Raw genomic sequence first — 26,625 nt, 5'->3', positions numbered from 1 at the left:
AGCCAGGCAAATGAGGGTTGTGAGTCGTCCGACCAGACTTTTGAACCCAGGACCTCCTGTCTCCAGGCCTGAGCCTCACCCCACCCCCACCCCGCCCCAGCATACCCCTGACCTTGGCTGACCATCAGCCATTTCTGCATTTCTGACCCTGACAAGAACCTAAGGAGGCAGACGGGAGGATGTGGGCGCCCACGCAGCAGCTCCCTTCCTCCTTCCCTTCCCTCTGCTCAGGTTTTCATGCCGACCAAGACCTGATGGCCGGCTGGCTGCCCACCCTGCTGTTGCTCCGGGATTACGCGATCCCCACCATGTTCACTGTGTACAGGTGAGCCCCTCCTCCTCGCCCCCCCCCCTTTCCCCCCTTCCCCCAGGGCTCTCCCGATCCCCCTTCCGGCTCCACCGCTGAGGGCTGCTCTGCCGTCTCCAGCCAGCAGGAGCTGACCGCCTCTCTGCACATCCTTGGCCAACTCGAGGCCAGAGTCGTGACTTACGGAGAGAACCCCTTTGCTTCCCTTAAACCCGAGCAAGCCTACTCCAACCCCAACAAGCCACCCGTGTACTGCAGCGCCTACTACATCCTGTTTCGGGGCTCCTGCCACCAGTCGGATGAAGAGGATGCAGCCGGGAGGACGGAGAATGGGATTTAACGTGGGGTCTGTGCCATCTTCTCTCATCTCCTAACAGTCCTGGCAGGGACTCTGACGATTCCCCTTTTATACATAACGAAATTGCGGCAGCTGGATGTCTGAGCTAGGGGCTTCCCTCCTGCACGCCCAGCGCTTTGTCCACCTTCTAGCGCCGTGTTCCGGGATGCCTCCCTGCTCTCGGTTCTAGGTCCGCTTGTGAGGCTTCAGGCCTGGACCGGGAAACCTCCCTTCTGGGTTCTGAAGCCTCTCCTTCAGCCCTGTGGCCAGTTTTTGGATCAGATTGGCGCTTCTATTGGGAGGGGGAACTCCGGGGGAGGAAACTCCTCCCAGCTCAGCTCTGCAGCTTAGATGATAGCCTGAAGCCTTACCAGTGAAGGCCCCTTCTCGGACTCACTAGGCCAGCCAGTATGTGTGTTGGATGGGGGACTTGGATGTCAGGTCTCTCCTCCCATCCTGTGAGGCTGGAAAAACTCCCTTCCACTAGGACCTCTCCGCCCTGCCAGTCAGTAGCATGGCCTTTTCCAGCCTGTCCCCTCCCCTCCGCTTGCCCTCTCTTGTCTTTCTTGGGATCAGGATGGGCCTAGTTCTTCCTTCCAACAAAGCTGGGAAGGCTTCATCCATCCTCTCCTCCACTCTCCCAACAGCCATCTTTCAAGGCCTTTTGGGAGAGGATCATGGTAGGACTCAATCGATAAAATGTTGATTGAGCTACACCGCAGTGGGCACAGAATGCAGTGAAACATTCGGGGATGAACATATACACGATTCCAGCCCCTGAGAAGTGTACCATTTTATAGTCTCAGACGTCCTAATACAGTGAATAGAATAGAAAACGGGCAAACAATGAAACAACACTTGGGGGAAGGGATTTCATGGAGCAAGTGACATTTTAGTTGGGCTTTTTGAAGGATGGGTAGCATTTGGGAAGGCATAGATAATGGCAAGGGCATCCCAGATGGAGAGAATTATATGAGCTAAAGTGCAGAAATGGGATGATCTAGACCAGGTAGAACAAGGAATAATCCAAAACCATGGGAAAATCAGAGCTAGAAGGTTCTTAACTGTTTGTTTCCCAGAGACCTTTGGCATTCTGGTGAAGCTTATTCTATCTCAGAATAATTTTTTAAAACAATTTTAGAAGGCACTAAATTTAGGTTAGAGGTTAGTGAAAATTAAGATGTAATTTTTTTCTCATCCAAGTTCCTAGATCCCCTGAAAATTATTCATGGACTCCTTGTGGTGGGGGAAGAAGTCATCTTCGAACTTTAAGTCAAGAATCCCTGATCCAAATCACTTCATTTTACAGATGAAGAAACTGAGATTCACAGGTTAAATAACTTGTCCAAGATTACACAAGTAATGAGTAGTTATGATTGAAACCCAGGTCCTCTGACTCCAAATCCAGTGTCTTTCCACTGTGCCATTCTGTTTGGCTAGAACGTTACAGAGTAAGCCTAGAAACATAGTGAAAAGTTATTTTTCATATACTGATTTAATTCCTATATATTAGGGGAAATTACTGTGTATTCCTGTATCTGAAACCTGGGTCAGAGATACCATCCAGTCTGCTGTTTTCTGCAGTTTCTTTGTCTTTGGGAATCCCAAAGAATGCTTTTTTTTTTAACAGAATTTGGTTAATTAATGAGAGATGAGTCCTTGACCTGACACCTGTGAGGATGGGAGAGGTAGATAGGTGGATAGACCATCACTTAATTAGTTAACACCAATTAAAGATGTCTTGGGCTATTCAAAGTAGGGGCTGAATAATGAGCTCCTAAAAATCTATTTATTGGGCTGCTTGATCCAGCTCAGATTGTCCCTTGGTAACAAGACCCAAGGAGAGAAACCTATATCACTTTATGGGTTGTGATGCAGGCCTAACTAGTGAACCTCATATATCTAATAAATTTATATCCTTACCCCAAAATCAGTCTCTCAAGATCATTTTAATTGTGACAATAGGTTGGGGGCAAAATAGGGAGGACAAACTAAAATTCAAACTATTTAGAAGGCAGTGAGGAATAGAATAATGACATAGTAAGAGTTTTGCTATGAAATATCTAGAAAATAGGTAACAAGAAGGAAAAGACATCTGAGATTCATGGTAGAAGAAGTGTGACAGGCAACTAATTGGATTGGTTGGAGGAAGAAATGGTGGTCAAAAACCAGGTTCTGAGAGGGTGACTGGTAAAAAAGTGGTGGGACCATTACACAAGAAATATATAAGTTTTTAACCATTTATGTTTCCCAGGACCCTGAGGTAGTCTGGTGAAATGTATAGACCCCTTCTCAGAATAATTTTTTAAAATAATTTTAGGAAACATTAAATTTTGGTTAGAGGTAAGTCTATGTGTGGGGAGATACGTTAAGATTAGATTACATAAAACATTTATTTATTTTAAACCTTATTCTCTGTCTTAGAATCAATTCTAAGACTAAAGAGGAGTAAGAGTTAGGTAATTGGAGTTAAGTGACTTGCCCGGGGTCACACAGCTAGGAAGGGTCTGAGGCCAGATGAACTCCAGGCTTTACATTCCAGGCATTGTGCTACCTATCTGCCCCTTAGATGAAGCATTTATTAAGGCTGGCCATGAACCTGGCACAGGGCTAAGCACTGGGAATTACAGATACAAGCAAAAAGAGTTTTTACCCTCAAGGAACTTACCTTCTAATTAGAGAAAATGTCAAAGGGAGCTGAAAAGAGGAGCTACTCTCTGAACCTGGTGGAAAAGTTATTTTAAAAGGGGGAGCTAGGTGGTTCAGTGGGTAGAAAGCTAGGTCTAGAGTTGACTTTCTAGTTGTGTGACCCTGGGCAATTAAAGACCCCAGTTGATTTACCCTTATTGTTCTTCTGTCTTAGGAATGATATTTAGTATTAATTCCAAGAAGGTAAGGGTTTAGAAAAAGAAATATTTAAGAACTGAGTGTTTAGAGTGAGTCTGAATGACTTACATACAATGGATACAACAAATGGACCCTCTCAAGTGGAAGTTCCTAGGAAGAACTAACCAATTGCAGAAAGAAGCCAAAGGGTTGGAAATTGAAAAGTACCACAAAGTTAGGAGGATCTGAGGGATTGGAGCAGTAGAGGAAGATGAGGCAGGAATACTGGGCTGCAGGTTAGAGTTGATCTGTCCACAATATGGTCAGCTGATGCCCATAGGCAGCTGGAACTTTGGGAATGGAGACAAATTTAAGAGTATACTGAATAGGTGATAGTTGAATCTGGGGAAAGATGGAGAGAGAAAGGGAGAGGAGGAGAAAGAAGAAGGAAAAAGGTGAGAGAAAGAGAAAACATTTATCAAGTGGTTAATGTACTATGGCACTGGGTAAGCACTAAAGATAAAATTACAAGCAAGACAGACCCTGACATCAAGGACTTTACATTCCTATGAGGGAAGAGGACACATGAAAGCACAGAAGGCATTTTAATGACCTGGAAATGCTGTGGGTAGCTGGATCTGGGCAAGATAAAGGCCAAAGCTGACCCTATCAGCCCAGAGTAGTTCCAAGGTTGAAGTCCACAATTCTTCTGGGGAAAGGAGTTAATCCGAGTTCAAACAGCAAGGGGGGAAATTATGAAAATGGGAGCAGGGACAGAACACAATTTAAAAAGTAGTGGCCAAGAGTGAATTGCTTGGGAGGGAAGGAGATCATTTGGATCAAATAACTTCAGAAAGCTAAAGTGGAAATTTGTTATTTCATGTAATTGGTAAAATAAAATATCTTCAAAATAAAGAAAAACAAAATAGTGGCCAGCAGCAGCAGTAACTGCCTGCTGCCTGATTCACTTCATTCACATTGCTAGAAATTTAGAGCTGCAGGAACTCCAGCCCAGTCCCCTTACTTCAGCAGAGGGGAATCACAGAGCTAGGATCTGTCCTCTGACTCCACTTTCCACACTGCATTTCTATGATATCTAAGGCACTATGTAGGTTTCCGAAGCCCTTGAGCAGCTTTCACACTGGTAGAAGCCATAAAATTTGCACATGTAAATATAAAAAAATCCAGCAGACGTTTCAAAGTTCAAAGCAGATCTATAGGCCTCAAAAGGAGAGATTCTGGAGGAGATCATCTGGATCAGCAGAACTTCTGCCTGGGATGTGGAGAGGAAACGGGCCTGGAAAAGTCGTTTGTTTTGCAGACCTTCCTTTCCGTGAAAGATGGGTGGCTCTGATGGAGTGGCTGTTGGCTTTATCCGTTTTCCATGATGTCTCAAGTACTTAAAGGACCCTTAATCTTTTCTTCCCGCTAGAGCTGAAAGAAATCTCGGGGGTCTTCTACTCCAACCCCCTCGTTTTACAAATGATTTTAAGTGGCAGAGACGGAATTCAAACTCGGAGCCCAAACTCTGGTAAATGTGCTCTCGAATGGCCCGGTCTGTGTAGCTGCAATGATAGAAACAATGGCTGGTGCCTTCCTAAGGCTAGGCATCCGGGGTCCTAATGGAGCCTGCCTAAAGGCCCTTATAGGTTCGGTGTCCTGGGGAGGGTGGCCCTGGCTGGTCAGTTTAGAACTCCACTTCGAGGCTCCCGCAGAGTTGGCGTCTGGGGATGCAAGGGGTGTGAGGCTTCTCTGGGTCCCGACGGCAGGACTAGGTGGGTAGTTTCAGGGTCTCGGACGCCGGAGGGAGGGGCAGGCGGGGCTCCGCGGCCATCGCCCCTCCGCCCCCGGGCCAGGGCGAGAGAGGGGGGTGCCGCACCCCAAGCTCCGTCTCCCGGGCCAGGCCCCGCCCCGCGCCCTCTCCCGCCCCGCCCCCGGCTCCATCTTGCGGGCCGGGCCGGCTGGGGCAGTGGCGCGGCTGGGCTGCTTGGCGGGCAGGTGAGGAGCCGCGGCTGCCCCCTCCCCTCGTCGGCCCTGGGCCGGGCCTGGGTCGCTCCCCTCGGGCCGCGGGGGGAGGGGCGGAGGTGTGCGCAGGGATCTGGGGCGGGGGGTGGAAGAGGAGGTGGGAGTGGGGGGGACCCCCTCCCTTCTGCTCCCCTCCCCTCTGATCCCTTTCTATCCCCTCCCCTCTTGTTCTCGCCTCTTCTGCCCTCTCTTCCACATCCCCCCTCCCCTGTCCTTTTCTGGGGCCAGCCTCCAGTCCAGCCTCTAGCCCTGGAAGGGGGTGGTGGACCCGTCCGCTCCTGGCGGGCGGGGTCCGGGTTCTGCTGCGTCACTCCTTCCTCCCTAGTTAGCGTTAGTGTTCGGTCTCCACCCTCCTGCTCCGGAAGGTGGGCGACCTGAGTGGGAGGTGGGAAAGAGGGATCCTCTGGCCTTCCCCCTCCACCCCCAGGGCTGCCCTACCCGGGACCTCGGAGCCTTCCCCTTCCTCTCTCCCCCGCAGCCTGTGCTGGCTGGAATGTTCCTCTGCCAGGCGTGAGCCTCAGATAGCCCCCCACTCCCCACACCGCTGCCCGGCGTCCCTGAAATTAGCTAAGGCTGCCCCTGCACGCTACGGGACCCTCTCCTCAGGTCTGGCCCAGCTTGTCCTCTTAACGACCTAGCTGGAGTCACCTCGCACCCCCGAAGGGCCGGAAACCTTCCCTTCTTAATAATACGGATAGACTGCCAGTATGGGAAGGTACCACCATCCCCACGGTCCACGATTGCTGGAATCCATCTCCCTTTCCGGAGGGAGCTTCCGCCCCTCCCGGCTTCCACTTGGCGCTCACTATCTAGATGGGCTGGTGATGTGTACCGAGCCAGTGGGGGAAGGAGAAGCGCAACAGAGAAGTAGAATGGCAACAGGGCCCAGCCCGAACCAGAACCCCAGCTTCTGTACACCTCATCCATTCGGATAGAAGAATGATATTTTCCTAGGAGAGAGCGAATAGGTGCCAATGTGAGCCACTACTGGGATGGATGCTGGGACAACATTCTCCAGTTGTAAATCCTGCAAACTGCACTTTGCAAGGCGGGACTTCAAGGAGGAGTCCACTTGTTTGGGGTCTTTTGAACAACAGCAGCTGCAAATAGTGACCTCTGTCCCTCTGGGGGACACATCCCATCGCAGGAAAGCATAAAGGTGTTAGTATCCACCCAAAAGAGCTAGAGGAGCAGGAAGTCACCTTTGCTTATAACTACTAGGTAGGGCTTTGCTGTCAGGCATCAAATTAGTATCTAATCTGGACTAATTTGATAATGGCTATTAATGAGTTACACTCACAGGTAACATTTTTCCTCTTCAAGAAATGGCTATGGCTGAGAATTTCAGGAGGGTTAGAAAGGGAGGTATTTAGGGGAGCAGGCGGGCCTTTTGTTCCCCAAATCATATGAAGGGCATACTTAGGGACAGGTATTCCCAGTTTAGTGCTTTATCCAAGCATCTAAAGCCCTTGATTTCAGTGTTCTTTCTGGGTGAAGTTTTGGAACACTGCCTTTATGAGGCAGGGGCTTTGGGCTGTCTTCCTTCACCCTTCCTGCTGAACATGGGTTCATTTGTGTGATAAATTTGCAACAGCTGCCTCATGACTGGGCATCCTGCCACATATGTGAAGCTCTGAGAGAAATCCACTCCCTTGTAGGATTGACTCATGGGGTGGAGATGGTTTGGGGGAACTGGGGCATTTTACCCTCTTTTGTGAGAGTGGGTGTTGTCAGAACTGTGTTGTTGGCCAGTTTGATCATAGTGAAGGCTAATAACTCCTTGGGGCCTCCCTGGGGCCCAGTTAAGTGATTTGCTTAGTCATTCTGAAGGAGTTTGTGTTTTCCCAAACTATTTGAGAAGTTAGCACAGCACTTCCTGTTCCCTGTTCCCAAATCACTTTCTCAAAAGTGCACCCACCAAAATTTAAGGATGCAGGGTGCCTATAAGATTTTCCTACTGTTAAAATTCGTAAAAGGGCATTTTCGTAGGTCCTTAAAGCAGAAGGAGAGGAGGGTTCTTAACCTTTTTTTTTTTAAACCCTCACTTTCCATCTCACAATCAATACTTTGTATTGGTTCCAAGGCAAAAGAACAAAAAAGGACTAGGCAATGGGGGTTAAGTGACTTGCTCAGAATCACATAGCTAGGAAGTGTCTGAGGTCACATTTGAACCCAGGACCTCTTCTCTAGGCCTGGCTTAATCCACTGAGCCTTCCAGTTGCCTCCATCTCTTAACCTTTTTTTTGTGCCATGGACCCCTTTGGTGGTGTCTGGCAAAGTCCACAGACCCCCTTCTAAGAATACTTCTTGTAAATGTGCAAAATGTAGCATATAGGTTTACAAAGGAAACCAATTATATTAAAACACAGTATCAAAATATTTTAAGAAATAGATTTATCAACTAAGAGCTAAGAACCCCTGCTTTAAGTCAAGAGTAACCTGTTAAATAAAGAACAGGGAGTAAAGGTCCTCATAATGGAACAGATGTCCCAGGTCCAGAGAATTGTAGTCTTCATCGTTCCAGTGAATTGGGGAACTCATCAATGTGCATATTCCCTTCAGCAATGCAGTTAACTGCCCTTTCATGCCTTGCCATCTTATCCTATTCTTCCCCATAAATTTGTTTCAAGGGGTCCACCAGATATGAGGTTACCATTGAGAATTCAAGGCGAGTACTGGAGAATACAGGCTCTGCCCTCAGTTTGTTCTTTGTTTTGTCCATATGACTGGCCCATTTCCCCCCAGTCATGTGCTAAAAATTGTAACACTATGTAAACTGTGAATATTTGTTTTGAAAATTATTTTGAATTCATCAATATAGGCTCTTCCAGGTTTTTTCTTTATCCTTTTTCATTCCTGACCCTTTTCCCTTTGACCTTCCTGGTTAAACTCTCTTTTTATGTTTACTCCTGATCCCAATTAGCCATAGGGTTGCAACTGAGGCAATGAGCAACTCTGGCTGAGCCCTACTGCTGACTTCTGCAATTCTGCTTGTACTAATTGAGCTCCAAGTCTGTGGTTAGCATTGTGAGGAATAGAAGAGGTATAAGAAGTGCCTGCCCTGGCTCTTAATCCATTGAGCCGCCCAGCTGCCCCCGCCATTTTTCCCTTGAGGAAAATGTGAACAGCTTTAGTTGGCCTATGGAATAGTCAGAAAAAGCTGAAGAAGCACTACTAGATTTTTGGTGGTGGTACTGTTATTTATTTTCTCTCAGCAGGGTATAAAACATACTGATTCAAAGAGCCAATTTGTGAACATTTTAAGAAGTCTTTGAGATGAAATGCAGCAAAGGTTAATACTCTTTCTAAGGTCAATGTTATTAAGTTTCCAAATACATTTTTTCTTTAATATGGAATTTTTAACTTCTTAGATGGACTACTCTACAATTTCCCTTTAACTTGGATATTCTAGAGTAAATACAATGAGTAAATTTTCACTCCAAATTCATAGTGTGTTACAAAATAAACCATTTCACAATCACAAGAAAAAAAAAAAGAAGTGCCTGCCCTCAAGGAGCTTGCAGTCTGCTAGGGTTAACAAGATTTATGAAGACGTACAAAAGTAATTAGCAAAAATTATGACAAACCATGAGCCAAAGTAAGTGGGTCTGGGAGGTCTGGGGTTGCAGAGCCTCTCTGGGGCCTGTAGGCAGGACCTGATGGAGTGTTCCTGGGATGAGAGGGAGGAGAATTACAAAAATAGCCATGTAAGACTAGATAAAGAATGTGGGATTTGAAATGAGCCTTTAAAAGATATGTAGGGGGCAGTAGAGAGCCAGGCCTAGAGGCTGGCGGACCTGTGTTCAAATTTCACCTCCTTAGCTATGTGACCCTGGGCAAGTCATTTTACCACAGTTTCCTAGCTCTTACCACTCCTCTGCCTTGTTTCTGATACTTAGTATCAATTCTAAGATAGACAGCAAGGTTTTAAAATAATAATAATAATAATAAAAGATATGTGGGATTTAAACAGCAGAGAAGAAAGGGAAGCATTTTAGTTAATGATAAGAGCATGAACCAAGTCTTTGGAGTAGCACTGAGCATTCTCATTTCCCAAATCACTCAAGCAGAGGGTTCATGTTGGGTAGTTAAGGGCAATGAGATTGTTTAGGCAAGGCAGAGCCAATTATGGAGGGACCAGAGGAATGTGCATTTGAGCCTTCAGGCTATTAATAGGGTTCAAGGCTTTCAAACTGGAGAGTGACATGATGAAAGCACTTTCTTAGGAAGACTAATATAATGGCAGAGGCCAAGATAAATTCGAGCCCTGAAAAAGTAGAGGCAGGCAGATTAATTAGTCTTGGTGTTGTCCAGGCATCTGGTGATGAGGGACAGCGTTTAGTGAAGTAGCCATGGGAATGGAAAGGATGGGAGGAATGGAGATGTTTTCCAAAGTGCTTAAAGGGAATGAAGAAGAGAGACAGATCAAAAGATGCCTAGTAATGCCATTGACTGAAATTAGGAATTTGTGGTCACTTAAGGGTGAGAAATAGTCCTGAGTTTAATTCTTTGGACTAGTATGAACCAATAGCTTGTGCCTTTCCCCTCTCCAACCTTTCATTTGTTCATTAAACAGTCATCTATTAAATCACCTAGTATTGCCGAGCACCAATTAGGTGGTAGGAGGAGAAGCCAGAGACATGTAAGTAGGAAATATTGCTTGCCTTCAAGGAAGTTTTCTGCATGATGAATGAATGAAAGAAGGACATATATTGAGGGATTACCATGTTCTGGGCAGCAGAGATACAAATAGAAAAGGAAAATAACCTTTGCCCTCAAGGAATTTAAATCCTAGTGGAAGAGACCATACCTATAAAGGAGGGCGGACAAGGAAGAAGAGTGCTTTGGTCTTGGGAGGAAATGAGTAGATGGTGAACAGAGCCACTGAGCAATCTATTGACCTGTCTTCTCCAGAAGCAATGGTAACTTTTCCTTGGCACGCGGGATCCCAAAGTGGGTAATCCACGCATGAATTTAAGGTTGAGTCTCCCTACCTCCACCAACCAGAAAACTTCCTTCAGCCATTATTTGGGATGTGAGAAGGAAATTCTCAAAGTAATTCTAGTATTACTACCAATTAAGGATAATTAGAGAAGCAAAAATAAGTATTCTCTGATATTTACAGAGTCAAATATTGCATAAATAATTTTAGGGGATGAGAAGTAGCAGGTGTAATCAGCAATGGGCAAGTACTAGCTTCCAGAAGACCTGGATCTGAGTTCTTCCTTTGACACATCTTGGCTGTGTGATCCTGGGCAAGTCACTTGATTAATCTCTCTTAAATTGAAGAGTAGTTGCTGATCTGCATTGGTAGAGGGAGTTTCTTCCCTACAGAGGAACTCTCAGTTCCCACCTATGAAATCACAGGTCTAGACCAAAAAAATTGTTACATTGTAGTTTCAGGTAATATGTTCCTAAGCCCTTCCATGAATGTAAATGATTGACAATTTGCTATAAAATAAGTTATTTGTGTCTCCAGTTCTCATATTGCAGAGCATCCGAACTCTAGAACTCAGAGGGACCTTAAAATTGCATCCACTTCCTTCATTTCACAGATGAGGAAACTAAGGTCTAGACCTTCCCAAAGCCACATAGGTTAACTTGAACACTCATGGTTTTGGAAGGGGGGAAAGTGTTACTTATTTCTTTTAAACCCTTACTTTCTGTCTTAGTAGCAACTCTAAGTCAGAATGGCAAGAGCTAAGAAATGGGGGTTAAGTGACTTGCCCAGGGCAACATAGCTAGGAGATATCTGAGGTCACATTTGAACCCAGGACCTCCAGTCTCCAGGCCTGTCTCTCTATACAATCTAGCTATCCTAAAAGTGTTATTTATTAAACAAAACAAAACAAAACAGTGGACCACGCCAAATGTGTTTCCAGAGAACTTAAACCTCAGAAACCACTGAGTCAACTTCTTCTCTTACAGAATGTCTTACCCAGGATACCCTCCTACAGGCTACCCAGCATTCCCTGGATATCCTGTAAGTATCACTGCTAGAGGAGGGAGGAAGGATGGTGGGGAGGAGAGTCAAACAGATGAAATTTTAGAATCCTTTTGTATAAACCCTGCCAAAACAATTCTTCCAGATCATTTCTTTTTCATTAACTAGTGTGAGAGGAACTTAACTCAGGGACCACAAATCCCTTTGTATCATAGGGAATTAAAAGGAGCTCTCCCTAGTGGGCCAATAGTACTCGAGGGCTTTATAAATGTGCTTTTCAGAGCCACACTGGGGACATCTGGGATGTTGTTAACAGCTGGGCTTGTATACCTGAGATGACAGATAGGATTTGGCATTTCAGCTTCACGCCAGTGGTAGACTTGCTAACCCACCAGAAGGAAGAAGGAAGCCACAGTCAAGTTATGATACTGTAACGTGATAGAAAAGATATTTGCAACTCCGAATGTATCGGAGCAGAGGTGGGAATCATGATTTTGTCCACAGTTGGTAACTCTGTGGCGATGATTCTCACCAAATCAGAGTCCTAGAACTAAGAGATGGGCTGATTCAACTTTCTCAGTTTGCAGAACCCAGGAACACAAAGTGATTTATCTAAAGTCACACAAAGGTAGAACTAGAACTCAGGCTTCTTGACTTCTATTGCAGGGTTCTTTCTTTTCTTTCTTTTTTATTTGTAATGTTATTGTTTAATTTTTCAAATGATTCTATTTTTCCCCTTCCAACTTCTCCTACCCACTGAAAATAGGAAAGAAGGAAGGGAGGGAAGGAGAGGGATTCTTTCCTTAGTACAAAGTCAAGAAAGCCCTAGAATCCTTTTTTTATTATGTGGTAGGGAGAATCCTAATGTTATATCCCCAAATTTCAGGGACATGAAAACTATTCTTTTCCCAGGACTATACTCAAAGGAAAGAAAGAAGGAAACAAGCAGTTATTAAATGCTTACTATGGGCAAGGTTCCATGTCAGGCACTGGGGGTACAAATAAATACAAGCCCCCCCCCAAAGTTATTCCCCGTCTTCAAGGAACTTACATTCTAACGGGGAAAGATAGCACATGTGAAAGGCTGAAAAATAGGTTAGGGAGAGGAGAATAGACTGAAGAGGGCAGCAGGGAAAGGGACCTGACAAGGGGGCATGGTTTGAAAGTCCGGAAAGTCAGGAACAAAGCTAGGAGGAAGATGAAGACACCTTGGCCTGAACCCTTCCACAAAATAGAAGAATTCATCGGGGGAAGAGGGAACGAGGCACGTCTTTGGGAAGAATTTTCCAGGTTGAGTAGACAGCAAGAAGTTCATTCTAGGGGGTGGAAGACCCTGAGGATGCACTGAGAGTTCTAGGATAGGCCATCAGTAGAGGGGCTTGATGTTTTGGTCCCGAAAGTCAGAAACAGTGCCAGGAGAAGGCAGCCCTAAACTGTAGCAGATAAGCCTGGATCTTGTACCAGAGATGCAGAGACTGAGTCACAAGAGAGATGAATGACTTACTGGTTCCAAGAGGACTGGATTTGGCCTAATCTTGGTAGACATGACTCCAAGGCAAGGAGCTAGAAGGCTTCTGTTGTTCCATTAAGTTAAGAAGGTAGCAGAGTTGTACAGTCATTTTCAATGTCCTGGCTTTATTTAAGCCCAGATTTACTTGGTGATTTTCTGATTCTCAGCCTGCAGGGCAGGATTCGTCATTTCCTCCTGCTGGTCAGTATCCGTATCCTACTGGCTTTCCTCCCATGGGAGGAGGAGCATATCCTCCAGCACCAAGTGGTGGTTTCCCAGGAGCTGGAGGCTACCCAGCCCCTGGCGGTTACCCGGCCCCTGGAGGGTACCCTGGTGCCCCCCCACCAGGGGGAGCCCCATCCTATCCTGGAGGTAAGCCATAGTCCTTGGAGTTGATGATTGGGGTTATTGTCCTGGATTCCTTGTGCTCCCCACCCCCTTACCCCCACTCCCTTCTTTCCTGTTTGCAGTCAGAGTGTCACTTTAGTTCAGTCACTGGAGATACAAAGTAGAAAAACAACACACCCTTCCCTCCAGTTTATTAGAGTCTAGTGAGAAAATAATGACATTTAGGTGAATTATTAATCAATGAGGTAGAATGCCATAAATAAGGACAAAAGAAGGCACCAGAGAGCTCTAAGAAAAACCAGAGGCAGAGCAGCTAGATAGAGATACGCGGCCTGGTGGCAGGTCCTGGGTTCAAATGTGGCCTCAGTTACTTCCTAGCTGCGTGACTCTGGACAAATTCACTTAACCCCCATTGCCTAACCCTTGCTGCTCTTCTGTCTGGGAACTGATACTTAGTATGGATGGAAGGGAGGACGGGAGAGAGACAGGGAAGGAAGGAAGGAGGGAGGGAGGGTGGCAAGGAAGAAGTCAGAGGCAGAGCTTATATTCATCTCAAAGAATCAAGAAAGGTGCCAAGATGTCAGCACTTGATCTGGAACCTAAGAGAATGTCATGTGCTACATATGCCTGCAGAGCAGTCAGAGCTAGGAGCTGGTCTAAACATTGTTGGGAAGAAAACTGTCATAATTCTCATGCAGAAGAGCATTGAGGGGGCAGCTGGGTAGCTCAGTGGTGATACACCATCTACCCAGAGTCAGGCCTAAAGATGGGAGGTCCTGGGTTCAAATGTGGCCTCAGACACTTCCCAGCTGTGTGACCCTGGGCAAGTCACTTGACCCCCATTGCCTAGCCCTTACCATTCTTCTGCCTTGGAGCCAATACACAGTATTGATTCCAAGACAGAAGGTAAGGGTTTTAAAATAAAATAAAATAGAGCATTGAATAGAATACTTGGAGCACACCAATGTGGATACTTACATATATCAGTTTGTAGCATTTTATTGAAACCTGTACCTTAACTTCCATCTTAGAATCAACACTAAATTCCAAGGCAGAAGAGTGGGAAGGGCTAGGCAGTGGAGGTTAAGTGACTCACCCAAGGTCACTTAGATAGGAAGTGTCTGAGGCCAGATTTGAACCCAGACTCTCCCATCCCCAGGCCTGGCTCTCTATCCACTGAGCCACTTCACTGCCCCTAGTTAGCAGCATTTTTAAATACACTTGACTGATAGAATGAATGTTGATTATGTGTAATCCCTGCCTTCGAATGTACCGTGGTCATTATTTTTGAGTGTGTCTGAGATGATATTTGCCGTGACATTACAAAACTCTTCTCTCTACAGCTTCTCCAGGCCAAGGGTTTGGAGTTCCACCAGGAGGAGCTGGCTTTGCTGGCTATCCACAGCCACCATCCCAGTCCTATGGGGGCGGACCAGGCCAGATCCAGATACCAGGTGAGTATTGAATGTAACAAAACAAAAAGCTCTACCACCTTATTTTGAATCCCAGTCTAAATAATTTCTTTTAACCTGAGAAGGAAAAAATGGACATTAGTCCTGTATATATCAGTGAACCAAATGGTTCTCTAAAACCTTTTTACCTGACTTAGAGACAGGAAGTCCTGGGTTCAAATGTGGCCTCAGACACTTCCCAGCTGTGTGACCCTGGGCAAGTCACCCCCATTACCTAGTCCTTACTACTCTTCTGCCTTAGAACCAATACACAGCATTGATTCCAAGATGGAAGGTGAGGGTTTTTTAAAAACCAACAACTTTTTTTTGCATAGTATTTAGGATTATGAACTATTCTAAAGATTTAAGTTTTGGAAAACTTATAACAAATAAGAAGCAAATAATGTTTCTATTAAAAAAGCAAACAAAACATTTCCAAATTTAGAAGCAGAGTCTCTCTATTTTCACACAAACTATCCAGTTGACATTTCCTTTTATATCCATTCTCCTCCATCTTTGGCCAAAAGAAAATAATAAATCTAGACCCTTTCTGAAATAGAGTCAGGATTTCCTCTAGAGTTTAGAGAAACCTCTTAACTCTTGAGGAAGCTGCTGTGAAAGAGAGCATTGAGAAAAAAGTACATGGTTCTGTGCCACATTTGTAGGGATTTTGGTTGGCATATTTACAAAACAAAGAAACAAACAAACAACCTTCCTTTGGTTGATAATTCTAACCCCAATGTACAATATACATAGCACCCAGTGTCCTTTAAAAAAAAGAATCCTTACCTTTCATCTTAGAATCAATACTAAGTATTGGTTCTGCTTGGGACGGGGATCACGAACCACAGACCCCTCCACTCAAATAAATACACCGTCTTGGAGTCAGGAAGCCAAAGTACAGGACAGGAGTTTATTATGCCTTTGGAAAGGGGGACATCTTCGGTTTTGGATATGCAGCGATTCTCTGGATTCTCTGGAGATGCACAATCTCTGCGTATCCAAAACTGGAGATGTCCCCCTTTCCAAAGGCATAATAAACTCCTGTCCTGTACTTTGGTTTCCTGACTCCAAGACGGTGAATTTATTTGAGTGGAGGGGTCCGTTGTTCTTGACCCCATCCCACACAATTCCAAAGCAGATGGTAAGGGATAGGCAGTTGGAGTTAAGCGATTTGTCCAGGGTCGCACAGATAGGAAGTATCTAAAGCCAAATTTGAACCCAGGACCTTCCATCTCTAGCCCTGGCTCTCAATCTACCTAGCTGCCTCCATCCCAATGTACTTTTATTTTTATTTATTCATTTATTTATTTATTTGGGGGGGATTTTATTTAATCAATTGATTTGGAATATTTTTCCATAGTTACAATATTCATGTTCTTTCCCTCCCCTTCCATGGCCAATGCACAGTTACATTGGGTTTTACATGTATCATTGATCAAGACCTATTTCCCCTATGTACTTTTAAAGAGTGACCCATTTTTAGAAAAAATGAACCATTACATGATGGGGTTTTTTTTTCATTTGTAGGCGGGTTTCCTGGAGGACAGGTTCCTTCCCAGTATCCTGGTGGCCAAGCTCCTGCTCATTACCCGAATCAGGTATTTTTGGACCTGCCTTTTCCAGCAAAAGGGTAACTGGATAATGCCAAGGGGAAAAACCCATGTTCTGCTGCCATTGACTGGTTTATAATATGGCAGAAATCTAAGCCAAGCTCTCTACCCACCATGCCACCTCTATAGTACCTAAGGGAGAAAGCGAGGCATCCGTGAGTATCAGAAGACGTAAGGATCTGAGCGGAGGAGAGCTTGAATCAGTCCTAGGATCAGAGATTCAGAACTGGAAGGGAACTTGCAGATTGTCCAGTCCAACCCCAATTCTCATTTTACAAATCAGAAAACAGACTCAGAGGGACGCAAAGATGTGCCTAATGTCACACAGGGAGTCAATGATCAGATCCAAGTTCTCTGACTCTACTTTTCCGGCAAGTGATCTTTCCTTCATCCTCTAAGAAGGCTCTCTGAAGGCACAGGGCATACAGGAGGCGAGGCTAGCCATGGAGGTTGAAGGGGAGAACTTGAACAGTTTACTGGAGGTGTGGTGGCACTCTGCCCACTCCCCAGCTCATCATTCAGTGGGTTCCCAGGACTGTCAGCTCATTTGAGGCAGAACTGGGGAGGCAACAAGTGTAGTCTGCCACCTGCTCCATGGGGAGGAGGTTCTCCAGTGGGACAGGGATGTAATGGCCACAGAACCTGGGATGCAGGGCTGGGATGGCATCTCTGAGGCACAATGAGAAAGGCAGCTTATCAGCCTGCTCGACCAAGAAGGGGTAGAGAGTGTGAACTGTACCTCCTAGGATGCCAGCAAATAGGGCACAGCCCTGGGGGCCACAAGGGTTGTTGGGAGGGAGGTGCTTGCTGATCTAAAGTGTTATAGAATATACATGGTAAATTAATAACATAATCTTGAAACTGGGTAACCGGATTGTTTATGGGATTTCGAGTCTCCTGGTACGACACCCAGGAGAATGGTTATGTGCTTCCGTTCTGCCTCATAAGCTTCATCTGTTCTTTCAGATCAATACCGAGTTCTTTCCTTCCTGTCCTGTTTTCTCTCCTCTTTCTTTGGATTATAGCAGTGAAGTGAGTAAGGTTTTTTCTCTGCATTAAAGGCCTCTTGAAGTATATTCTCTGCAATTATTCTCCTTGTTGATGTACCTTTATGATTTCCTTCCTAACCGCAAAAGATCATTTGCTTCTCTTTCATTTCAAAAGGCAATTTGCATGAGTGTGTCAACGATTCAATAGATGCAAAATAAACTGGTCTATCTTTGGCTCCTCTTAACTTGTAAACAGCATCTTTGTCAAATAAGTTGATGATGGTAAATGCAGAGGGGTTGCCAATTCAAAATCTGGTGGATTAGATAATCAGATTGGGACTCATAGAGTTCTCAACAGACTGAAACAACAGAGAAAATCCTACGCTTGGCTTTAGAACGTACCGGCCAGGGGAGGCGTGGGAAGGCAATAGATCAGTTCAAGGGAGAGATACAGGGTTTTAATAGATGACAAACTCAAAAAGTGTCATGGCAACCAAAAAGAAATCAAAGCAGACGTCATTGCTTTGCGATCTGTCATTTTATTGGATAGGGCACTCCTCTTTACCAGGTTTTCCCTTCTGAATAGATGAACTTCATGAACTGCTATTAACCAGCTCACTGGTGGATGAACCTTTCCAAATGCAGCCAAACCAAAGCTCAGATGAGACACAACCTGTTACCAGACTCCTATTTGAAGCCTTTTTCCTTGATAAAACCTACCCAAGCTTGTGTTCCACTCACAAAGCCTTTAAGATTCCAGGATCATTTACACACCATAAGAAGGGGATTCCATTAAGAGTCAAGGGAAGTGGAAGCAGCTTGCTGGCTCAGTGGATACAGAGCCAGGCCTAGAGAATAGAAGTCCTGGGTTCAAATGTGGCCTCAGACACTTCTACCTGTGTGACCCTGGGCAAATCATTTAACACCACTTGCCTAGTCTTTACTGTTCTACCCTAGTACTAGTAGTTAGTGAGTGTAGATTCAAAGACAGAAGATAAGGATTTAAAATAAAAAATAAAAAGACTCAAGAGAAGTCAAGTCTGCAAGCACTTATTAAGCCCTACTATGTGCCAGATACTGTGCTAAACCAGGTAGATACAAAATCCAAAATAGTCCCTGCCAGTCTAAAAGATGGTCTGTATGTGTGTGTGTGTGTGTGTGTGTGTGTGTTTGTGTAAAGAACAGAATGAAAACAACAATGTTATATGTAATATCTAACAGAACACTATATACAGGATAAATTGGAAATCATCTCAGAGGGAAGCCACTAGCATTAAGAAGGACAAGCAAAGGCTTCTTCTTCTTCTTTTTTAAACCCTTACCTTCTGTCTTGGAGTCTATACTGTGTATTGGCTCCAAGGCAGAAGAATAGTAAGGGCTAGGCAATGGGAGTCAAATGACTTGCCCAGGGTCACACAGCTGGGAAGTGTCTGAGGTCAGATTTGAACCTAGAATCTCCCATCTCTAGGCCTGACTCTCAATCTAGCAGGCACCCAGCTGCCCCCAAGCAAAGGCTTCTTGCAGAAGGTAAGACTTTAGCTGAGACTTGAAGGAAGTCAAGGCAGAAACCAGAAGAAGGGAGAACATTCTAGGCTTTGGGAATAGCCTGTGAAAATGTTGGGAGTCAAGAGATGTCTAGTCCTAGGGTTAGGAAAAGCAAGGATATCCATGCCACTATATTGCAGAGTAAGTGTGTGTGTCAGAAGACAGAAAAGGAAGGAAGAGGCCAGGCTATGTAGGTCTTTAAGAGGAAAACTGAGAATTTTATATTTGATCTTGGAGATAATAGGGAGCCACCGAAATGTATTGATTGATATGACGTGACATGGTTAGGGGGTGCATTAGGAATATAACTTTGATAACTGAGTGGGAATGAACTGGACTAGGGTGAGACTTAAGGCAGGGAGATCAGTCATTCAATAAATATTTTTTAAGGACCTGCTATATATGCCAGACCCTGTGCTAAGTGCTGGAGATTCAAAGAAAGCCAAAGACAGTCCCTGCTCTCAAGGAGGTCACAGCCTAATGGGGGAGACAACAAGCAAACAAATATATACAAAGCAAGCTCCATCTATACACGAGAGATTGGAAATAACCCATGGAGGGAAGACACTAGACACTAGAGGATCAGGAAAGGCTTTCTGAAGAAGGTGGGATTTTAACTGGAATTTGAGAGAAGCAGGGAGGCAAAGATGGGCAATGGAAGCATTTTAGGCATTAGGAGTGGTTTGTAAAAAGTTCAGATTCTGAAGATGGAGGGTCTAGTTCAAGGGACAGTAAGGAGTCCAGTGTCGCTGGATTGCAGAGTTTGTGAAAGTGGGGTGTGTAGGGTAGAAGATGTAGGAAGATTGCCAAGGCTGGATGGAGATGCAGGTAACGAAGGGCTTGGAATACCAAACTGTGGGTTTTAGATTGGATCTGGAGTTTGTGGAATAGTAGTAGAAGTGACCTAGACTTGTGCTTTAGGAACATTGCTTTGATAGATAGGTGGGAGATGCTGAGACCTCGCTCTGGGGTGGGGGCAGTGTCAGAGAAGAGAAGGATGTGTATGTGAGAGGTTTCGGCAAGGTGCGCTCAACAGTACTTGACAGCTCATTAGATGCAAAAGATGAGAGAGGGAGAAATTAAGGCTGATGTCTACATTGTGAGCTTCGGTGACTGAGTGGATGGTGTAAGGATGATATTAGAAAATAAGTATTGTTTTATTAGTTTAGAGATAAGAAGTAAAGTGGCTGGCTGGAGAAAAGAACCGGAGTTTGAAGCAGAGTGGATGGTGATGCCCATGACAATGATAGAGAAATTGGGAAAGGCGATTTGGGGAAAAGAATGAGTTCAGTTGTAGATATGTCGAGTTTAAGATGTCTATATGGCTTCCAGGTCCAAATGACCAATAGGCAGTTGCGGATGAGAGACAGAAAGTCAGGAGAGAGAGGTTAGGGCTAGATAAGTAGATGGGAGATGCTGAGGGAACTTAAAATCAGGTCAGAAGAAGCTGGCAGGATTTAACCCAGAAAATAAGATCTCATGAAAGGCGTGAAGAAGACCACAGGGACAGGCCTGGTCGATATCTTTAGATCGCTGCAGACTTCCCACGTGGAAAAAAGAGATTTGACTTGTTCTGCCTGAAGGGTTACTACCAGTTGGAAATGGCAGGGACCTGGATTTTGGTACAGTGCAAAGAGCTTCCCATTTTTTGGAGGCTTTGAAACTGGAAGGTCACGTAATTTTTTAGATGAGGTTACTGGTTAGATGAGGCTCAGGATCTGTCAGGTGGTAAATTACAAAGCTGGAATTTTAATCCCAATCTTAAAACTCCAGATTCATGACTTTTTCTACCATGGGCTGCCTTATGAAGTAGGGAGCAGCATCCCGTTGCTTAAAATATTGAGCCACGAAATCTGGGTATGACTATCATTCAGAGATGTCATAGAGGGAGCTCCTATATTGCCTGATGGGTTGGATTAGGTGGTATCTGGGCCTTTTTCCATCTCCACCATTCTGGATGTTATCTATTACTCCAGAGTAGACAGAGCTTGGGGCTTCTAGTAGTAAAAGGTGTATGATATGCACACAGCAAACTGCTGTGGGCAGCTAAGTGGCACAGTGGAAAAGGCATGAGCCAGGGTCAGAAATACTCCTCTTCTGAGTTCAAATATGGCCTCAGACACTAGCTACATGACCCTGGACAAGTCATTTAACACTGTTTACCTTAGTTTCCTCATCTGTAAAATGAACTAGAGAGTGAAATGGCAAATCACTCCAGTATCTTTGCCAAGAAAACCCCAAATGGAGTCACAGACACCACAATGATAACAACAACAAATGTAGAACAATTCAAGAGGCAGGACAATGATGAAGATCTGGATATTTGAGAGGAAGGCAAAGCTGGCTGTCCGCAGAGCAGTCGTCTTCCTTACTCCACATCACAGTCTCACCACATCACTCCCCTACTCGGGATACTTCAGCGGCTTCTACTTGCCTCTGAGACAATAACCTTCTCAACGGTTTTTTATGTTGGGAACCCGTGTGGCAATCTGGTGAAGCCCTTCTCAGAACCATGATTTTAAATGCACGAAAGTACTTAGGATTACATAGGAAACACACATGTGTATGTACGTGTTGGTGTGTGTGTGTGTGTGCCTTGTATATGCAGTTAGCAGAACGTTCATGGGCCCTCAGTTAACCCCTGCTCTAGGATCAGAAGAAAGCTCCTCTGTTTGGCCTTTAAAGCCCTTCATGACCTGATCCCAGACTATCTTTCCAGCCTCATCACTCCTATTCCTGGGCTCTATGGTCCAACCAAACTGATCCTCTGGCTGTATGTATCCCATGTAATTCTCCATCTCCCATCACCACTCCTTTGCCCTGGCTGGAATGTTCTCCCATTTAGCCAGAATTCTTTGTTTTCTTTGAAACTTGGTTCAGGTGCCACTTTTTGCCCAAAGGCTTTGCTGATTCCCCTCTCCGCTACTGCATTTATGAGGGTTCCCCCACCAAATGATTTTGTGCCTATGTCCATGCCTCCCCCAATTTATGTAAGCCCTTTTAGGGCAAGAACCATTTCACTTTTAACTTTGTATGTCTAGCACCTGGCACATAGTAGGTCCTTAATAAATACTTGAGTTTTATATCATTTTTACCCTGGTCTATGGAGGGAGTCTGTCTACTCTTTATGATTGAAGGATCCTTCATGTCTACTCTGTAGGGGCTCCAATTGCCTCCACTCTGGATTGAGATGGGCTCCCTTCCACACCTGCCTTAGTAGGCAGATTATTGATTTGATATGGCTAAAACGATTCATTAATCTGGCGGCCAGCCCTCTTGAACTTCAGTTGGTTTACGCTGGGTCCACTTCAAAGCCTTTGCGCTGCTGGAGTCTATACCCTGCCAGCATTGTCTTCAGTTCTCCAAGGATGTCCCCAGGAGCAGGATTAGAGTGAGCACGACAGTCCTTTCCTCCAGGACTTCTGAGGTCTGCTTTTATCAGTGTGTGCAAGCCCTCTGCTGATGGAGATCATGATTCTTCTAGATTATCGTGGCCAAAAAATCCTTTACATTGCAGCCAGTTTGGGAAAGAAGCTCCTTGCACTGAGTGAGACTGGCCCTGGGACAGTCTTTGCTGAGCTTGTACACCAGACCTTCCTGCCTCATTGCATAGTGTAAGCTTCCAACCGTACAAACTGGGGCTTTCTACCATGCCTCAGTGAGGCATTGCGGAGCAGGGCTCAGTGGCATCTTATTAGTTTTGTCTGAACCTGTAATATAGTTGGTATAAAGAATTCCCAGGACAGCCAGGTGGTACAGTGGATAGAGCACCAGTCCTGGAGTTGGAAGAGCTTGGGTTCAAATCTGTCCCCAGATACTTCCTAGTTGTGTGACCCTGGGCAAGTCGCTTAACCCTGTTTGTGTAGTTCTTGCCCTTCGTTTACTAAGACAATAAGTGAGGGTTTTATAAAAAAAAAAAAGAATTCATAATGAGGAAACTCCTTCCTATGCAGATCAGCATTTGGTCTTAGGGAGTTATTTAGTTACACTGAAAGGCTGTAACTTGCCCAGGATCACACAGCCAGCAAGGGTTAGAGGTAGGACTTGAACTCGGCTCTTCCAGACTTTGAGGTCAGCTTTCTAGACACCTGACAACCTCCCATTTATACTATTGCTGTTTATTACATTACCAATGTACTCTTAAGTTTCCCAGATTTATTCTAGGACATCCAACTTACCTATCCCACCTCTCTATTTGCTGATAATTGCTCCCTCAAAAGTAACCTTCCTGTAATGTCCCTGAACAACTTGCAGGGATCCAGGAGAAAAAAACACTATTCATAAGCAAAGGATAAACTATGGGAGTAGAAACACCGAGGAAAAGCAACTGCCTGAATACAGAGGTTGAGGGGACATGACAGAGGATAGACTCTAAATGAACACTCTAATGCAAATATTATCAACAAAGCAATGGGTTCAAATCAAGAAAACATCTAATGCCCAGTGGACTTACGCGTCGGCTATGGGGGATGGGGGGGAGGAAAAGAAAATGATCTATGTCTTTAACGAATAATGCTTGGAAATGATCAAATAAAATATAAAAAAGAAAAAGAAAATAAATAAATAAAAAAATAAAAATAGTTGACATAGACCTTAGTACAAAAAAAAAAAAAAGTAACCTTCCTGCTTTATTCACAGGGTTGTTATGAGAATCTGATATAAAAACGTATAAAGGATTTTTCCAACTTTAAAGGGCCAGATTATTATCTATTGGTACTAGAAGAGAGGCTGGTTTTCCACTCCGGTGCTTAACTTGGAGTGGTTTCTTATAGCCATTCTCCTCCTTAATTCTGTTTCCTACTCTGCTTCCTTTGGTAATAATAGGCCAGAAGGATATTATTAGAAGTTTCTATAAGAAGAATATGTTGGGGTTTTAAACAATAGTTATTTCTTCTCCACAGATTCCCCAAATTTACTCTCCTTTCCACTTTTCTCTATTGATCTCCATCCTACTGGTAGTGACATAAATACTTCTCAATAATCTCTATTGAAATTTTAGACCCTAAAAATGGTACCAAATTGTTTCCTGTTGTTCCATCCCCACCTCTCTTGAAACAGTGACTGGTCTCTTAAAAGGAGGACCAAACAGAGTTAGGAAGTGAAGCTAGACAAGAACAAATGTCCACAGAGAAGGTCCATCCTGGAGGAGATATATGACGTAGAGGATTTCCAAGTCAGGGTTCAAAAGGAAGAGGGATTCCTTCTAGATGATGAGGTCCTTCAGATGTTCCTGTTGGCAGCTGTCATTATTTGTGTTGCCTCCTGAATGAGATCTGTGATTAGTCAAAAGATTTTAATTAAGCATCTACCCTGGAAAAAAGCATGTAGAAAACACCTTTTGTCTTGACTGATTGGTGATTGAAAGCCCTTGCAGCTGAGTTGACTACGGTGTATTAAACTTGTAGATTTGCTAAAATTACTGATTCAGGGGTGTTTTTTTTTAAACCCGTCAATACTGTGTATTGACTCCAAGGCAGAAGAGTGGTAAGGGCTAGGCAATGGGGGTTAAGTGACTTGCCCAGGGTCACACAGCTGGGAAGTGTCTGAGGCCAGATTTGAACCTAGGATCTCCCATCTCTAGGCCTGGCTCTCAATCCACTGAGCCACCCAGCTGCCCCCTCAGGGGTGTTTTATTGGTACTAGGAGAGCCTAGTGTAGATAGACAATGCATGGGTTCAAAATCGAATGAAAAACCAAAAATAATAGGAAAGAAAAATAACTGAATAAAAGGAAGAGAGTGAATGAGTTGCCTTTAGTATCTGCACAGTGATTGTCATGCCCCCATGCTTCTCCCCAAAACCAAGGTCCATCTTCTTAATGCCAGTATTATTCTAATGATGGTGAATGGCTGTGAATCTTTCACAGTTGGTGAGAAATTAAACTTATGGGGGCCCAGAGGACAATCTAGAGGCATGTGGTGGCACTGAGGAGCCTGCAATATAATGCAATGAGAAATTGCACAAAAGGGATGTAAAGGATGTCATCAGAGAGACACAGGACTGGAGAGGGAAGTGGGCTTGTGATGAGGAGGGGCAAGGAGTAACCAACGGACAGCCTCTGTACTTGGATGTCTTCTATGCCATGCCAAGGCCTGAGAGGAGGCCCCCAGTATATGGGGAAGACCCTGTGGAATAGATTGACTGGAAGATGAAGCAGGAAGGAAATGCATTTTATTTTGCACTTATTAAGGGCATTATCCACATCATGCCTTTAAACTTTAATTCCATAAATTGAATTAATTCATAGTTTTTAAAGACATTAGCTGTTTAGCTTCTTCCTTGCATTATCATTTTTATTTTCTGCCTTTCTCATACTAAGATATTGGGTTCATTAATAAGAATCTCATACAGAGAATGTTACGTTACATGAACACAGTTAGAATGTTTCTCAGAATTCTGGCATAGAATTGTAACATGTTTTCCCTTGTCCTTTTCTTAGCAGGTTAGGAGATTTATTTTATTTTTGTGTTATGAGATTCATGTTCTGCTATTTTTCTTTTGTCCATCTTTTAAGCTGGGTTCTGCCAGTGGCTTGTTTTGCAGTAGCCAGTAGCAAGATCTCTCCATTCTCCCCTTAAACCTTCCACTTCTGCCAAAATGGAAGCCAAGGCACAGGAAGCCTAAATGATTTACACAGGCAAGCAGGACAATATGGAATCTGTTTTTTACTTAGAAAGAAAAGCTAACTCTTCATAATTGATATTTTGTTTCACTTGCCATCCTTTTACGGTTTTACACTGTATATGGAAACTGTTATTTTACTCTGTGTTCTTCAAGTCCAGAATAAAAATAATTAAAAGATTAAATGGTTTACCTAGCTAGGAGCAAAACTTCATCATCCTATACCCAGAGTATTTAGGGCATCCCCTTGGAATAGTGGAACTTGCTAGGAAGAAGCTAACCGTGTTTCCTGAATGTTCCTAATGCCAACATGTAGAATCTCTGAAAATAATGGACCCCAGAAGTACAGAGCTAGCCATCTAACCCTACATCCTAAATAACAGTTTGAGTTACAGTTGAGTCTTTCTTTATACCTCTTTCCACCTTACCCATTAGTGGTGATATAGAGATTTGACTATACATATAATTGATAATTATTGCTAAATAAATATATAATTATAAATTATTTATGTCATTTATACATATTTATAATAGTACAAATAATAATTATATATGTGTACATAAAAAATCCTTACCTTCCATTTTAGAACCCATACTATGTATTGGTTCCAAGGCAGAAGAGTGGTAAGGGCTAGGCAATGGGGGTCAAGTGACTTGCCCAGGGTCACACAACTGGGAAGTGTCTGAGGCCAGATTTGGACCCAGGACTTCCTGTCTCTAGGCCTGGCTTTCAATCCCTGAGCCACCCAGCTGCCTCCTGGGATTTATAGATTCTTTATAGACTCTTACAGCTTAAGAAACATTGCTAAAGTAGTTGGGCTTCTCTGCTCAGACTGACTTTTGTACTTTTTATTCCCAGCCAGCTGCCATGACTCAAGGTACACAGGGGACAATCCGACCTGCTGCCAACTTTGATGCTGTAAAGGATGCTGAAGTCCTCCGAAAGGCCATGAAGGGATTTGGTAAACCACAAATTGGATTTTTTCCTTCAATAAATTAAATTAAAATAATAAAATAAAATCATAATCATAATAATAGCTAATATTTATATAGTGCTTATCATACGCCAGGGATTATGCTAAGCAATTTATAAGTACCTTCATGTTTGAT

General features: G+C 44.2%; 2 protein-coding genes across 8 annotated transcripts in view; one reads left to right on the top strand and one right to left on the bottom strand.

Moving 5' to 3' along the window:
• The window catches only part of FAM149B1 (family with sequence similarity 149 member B1), a 205,297-nt gene that overhangs the window by 10,211 nt on the left and 168,461 nt on the right, over positions 1–26,625 (bottom strand). The gene's annotated exons all lie outside the window — the stretch shown is intronic.
• Positions 1–26,625, top strand: part of LOC100010438 (annexin A7) — a 40,665-nt gene that overhangs the window by 4,190 nt on the left and 9,850 nt on the right. The window contains exons 6-12 of one of the 7 annotated variants that reach the window (XM_007478377.3): positions 232–325; positions 11,424–11,478; positions 13,117–13,321; positions 14,641–14,751; positions 16,279–16,349; positions 17,328–17,393; positions 26,375–26,477. In XM_007478377.3, the coding sequence (XP_007478439.2) occupies positions 232–325; positions 11,424–11,478; positions 13,117–13,321; positions 14,641–14,751; positions 16,279–16,349; positions 17,328–17,393; positions 26,375–26,477 (705 nt within the window). Of the gene's footprint in view, positions 1–231; positions 326–427; positions 2,575–5,121; positions 5,246–5,330; positions 5,469–11,423; positions 11,479–13,116; positions 13,322–14,640; positions 14,752–16,278; positions 16,350–17,327; positions 17,394–26,374; positions 26,478–26,625 lie in introns of those variants that run through there. The other 6 variants (XM_056819354.1, XM_001362653.5, XM_007478378.3 and 3 more) reach the window with 6 other exon arrangements.

Source organism: Monodelphis domestica, chromosome 1, assembly GCF_027887165.1.
Source record: "Monodelphis domestica isolate mMonDom1 chromosome 1, mMonDom1.pri, whole genome shotgun sequence".
In the NCBI taxonomy this organism is placed as follows: domain Eukaryota; kingdom Metazoa; phylum Chordata; class Mammalia; order Didelphimorphia; family Didelphidae; genus Monodelphis; species Monodelphis domestica.
This window is presented reverse-complemented; position numbering and strand designations above follow the sequence as displayed.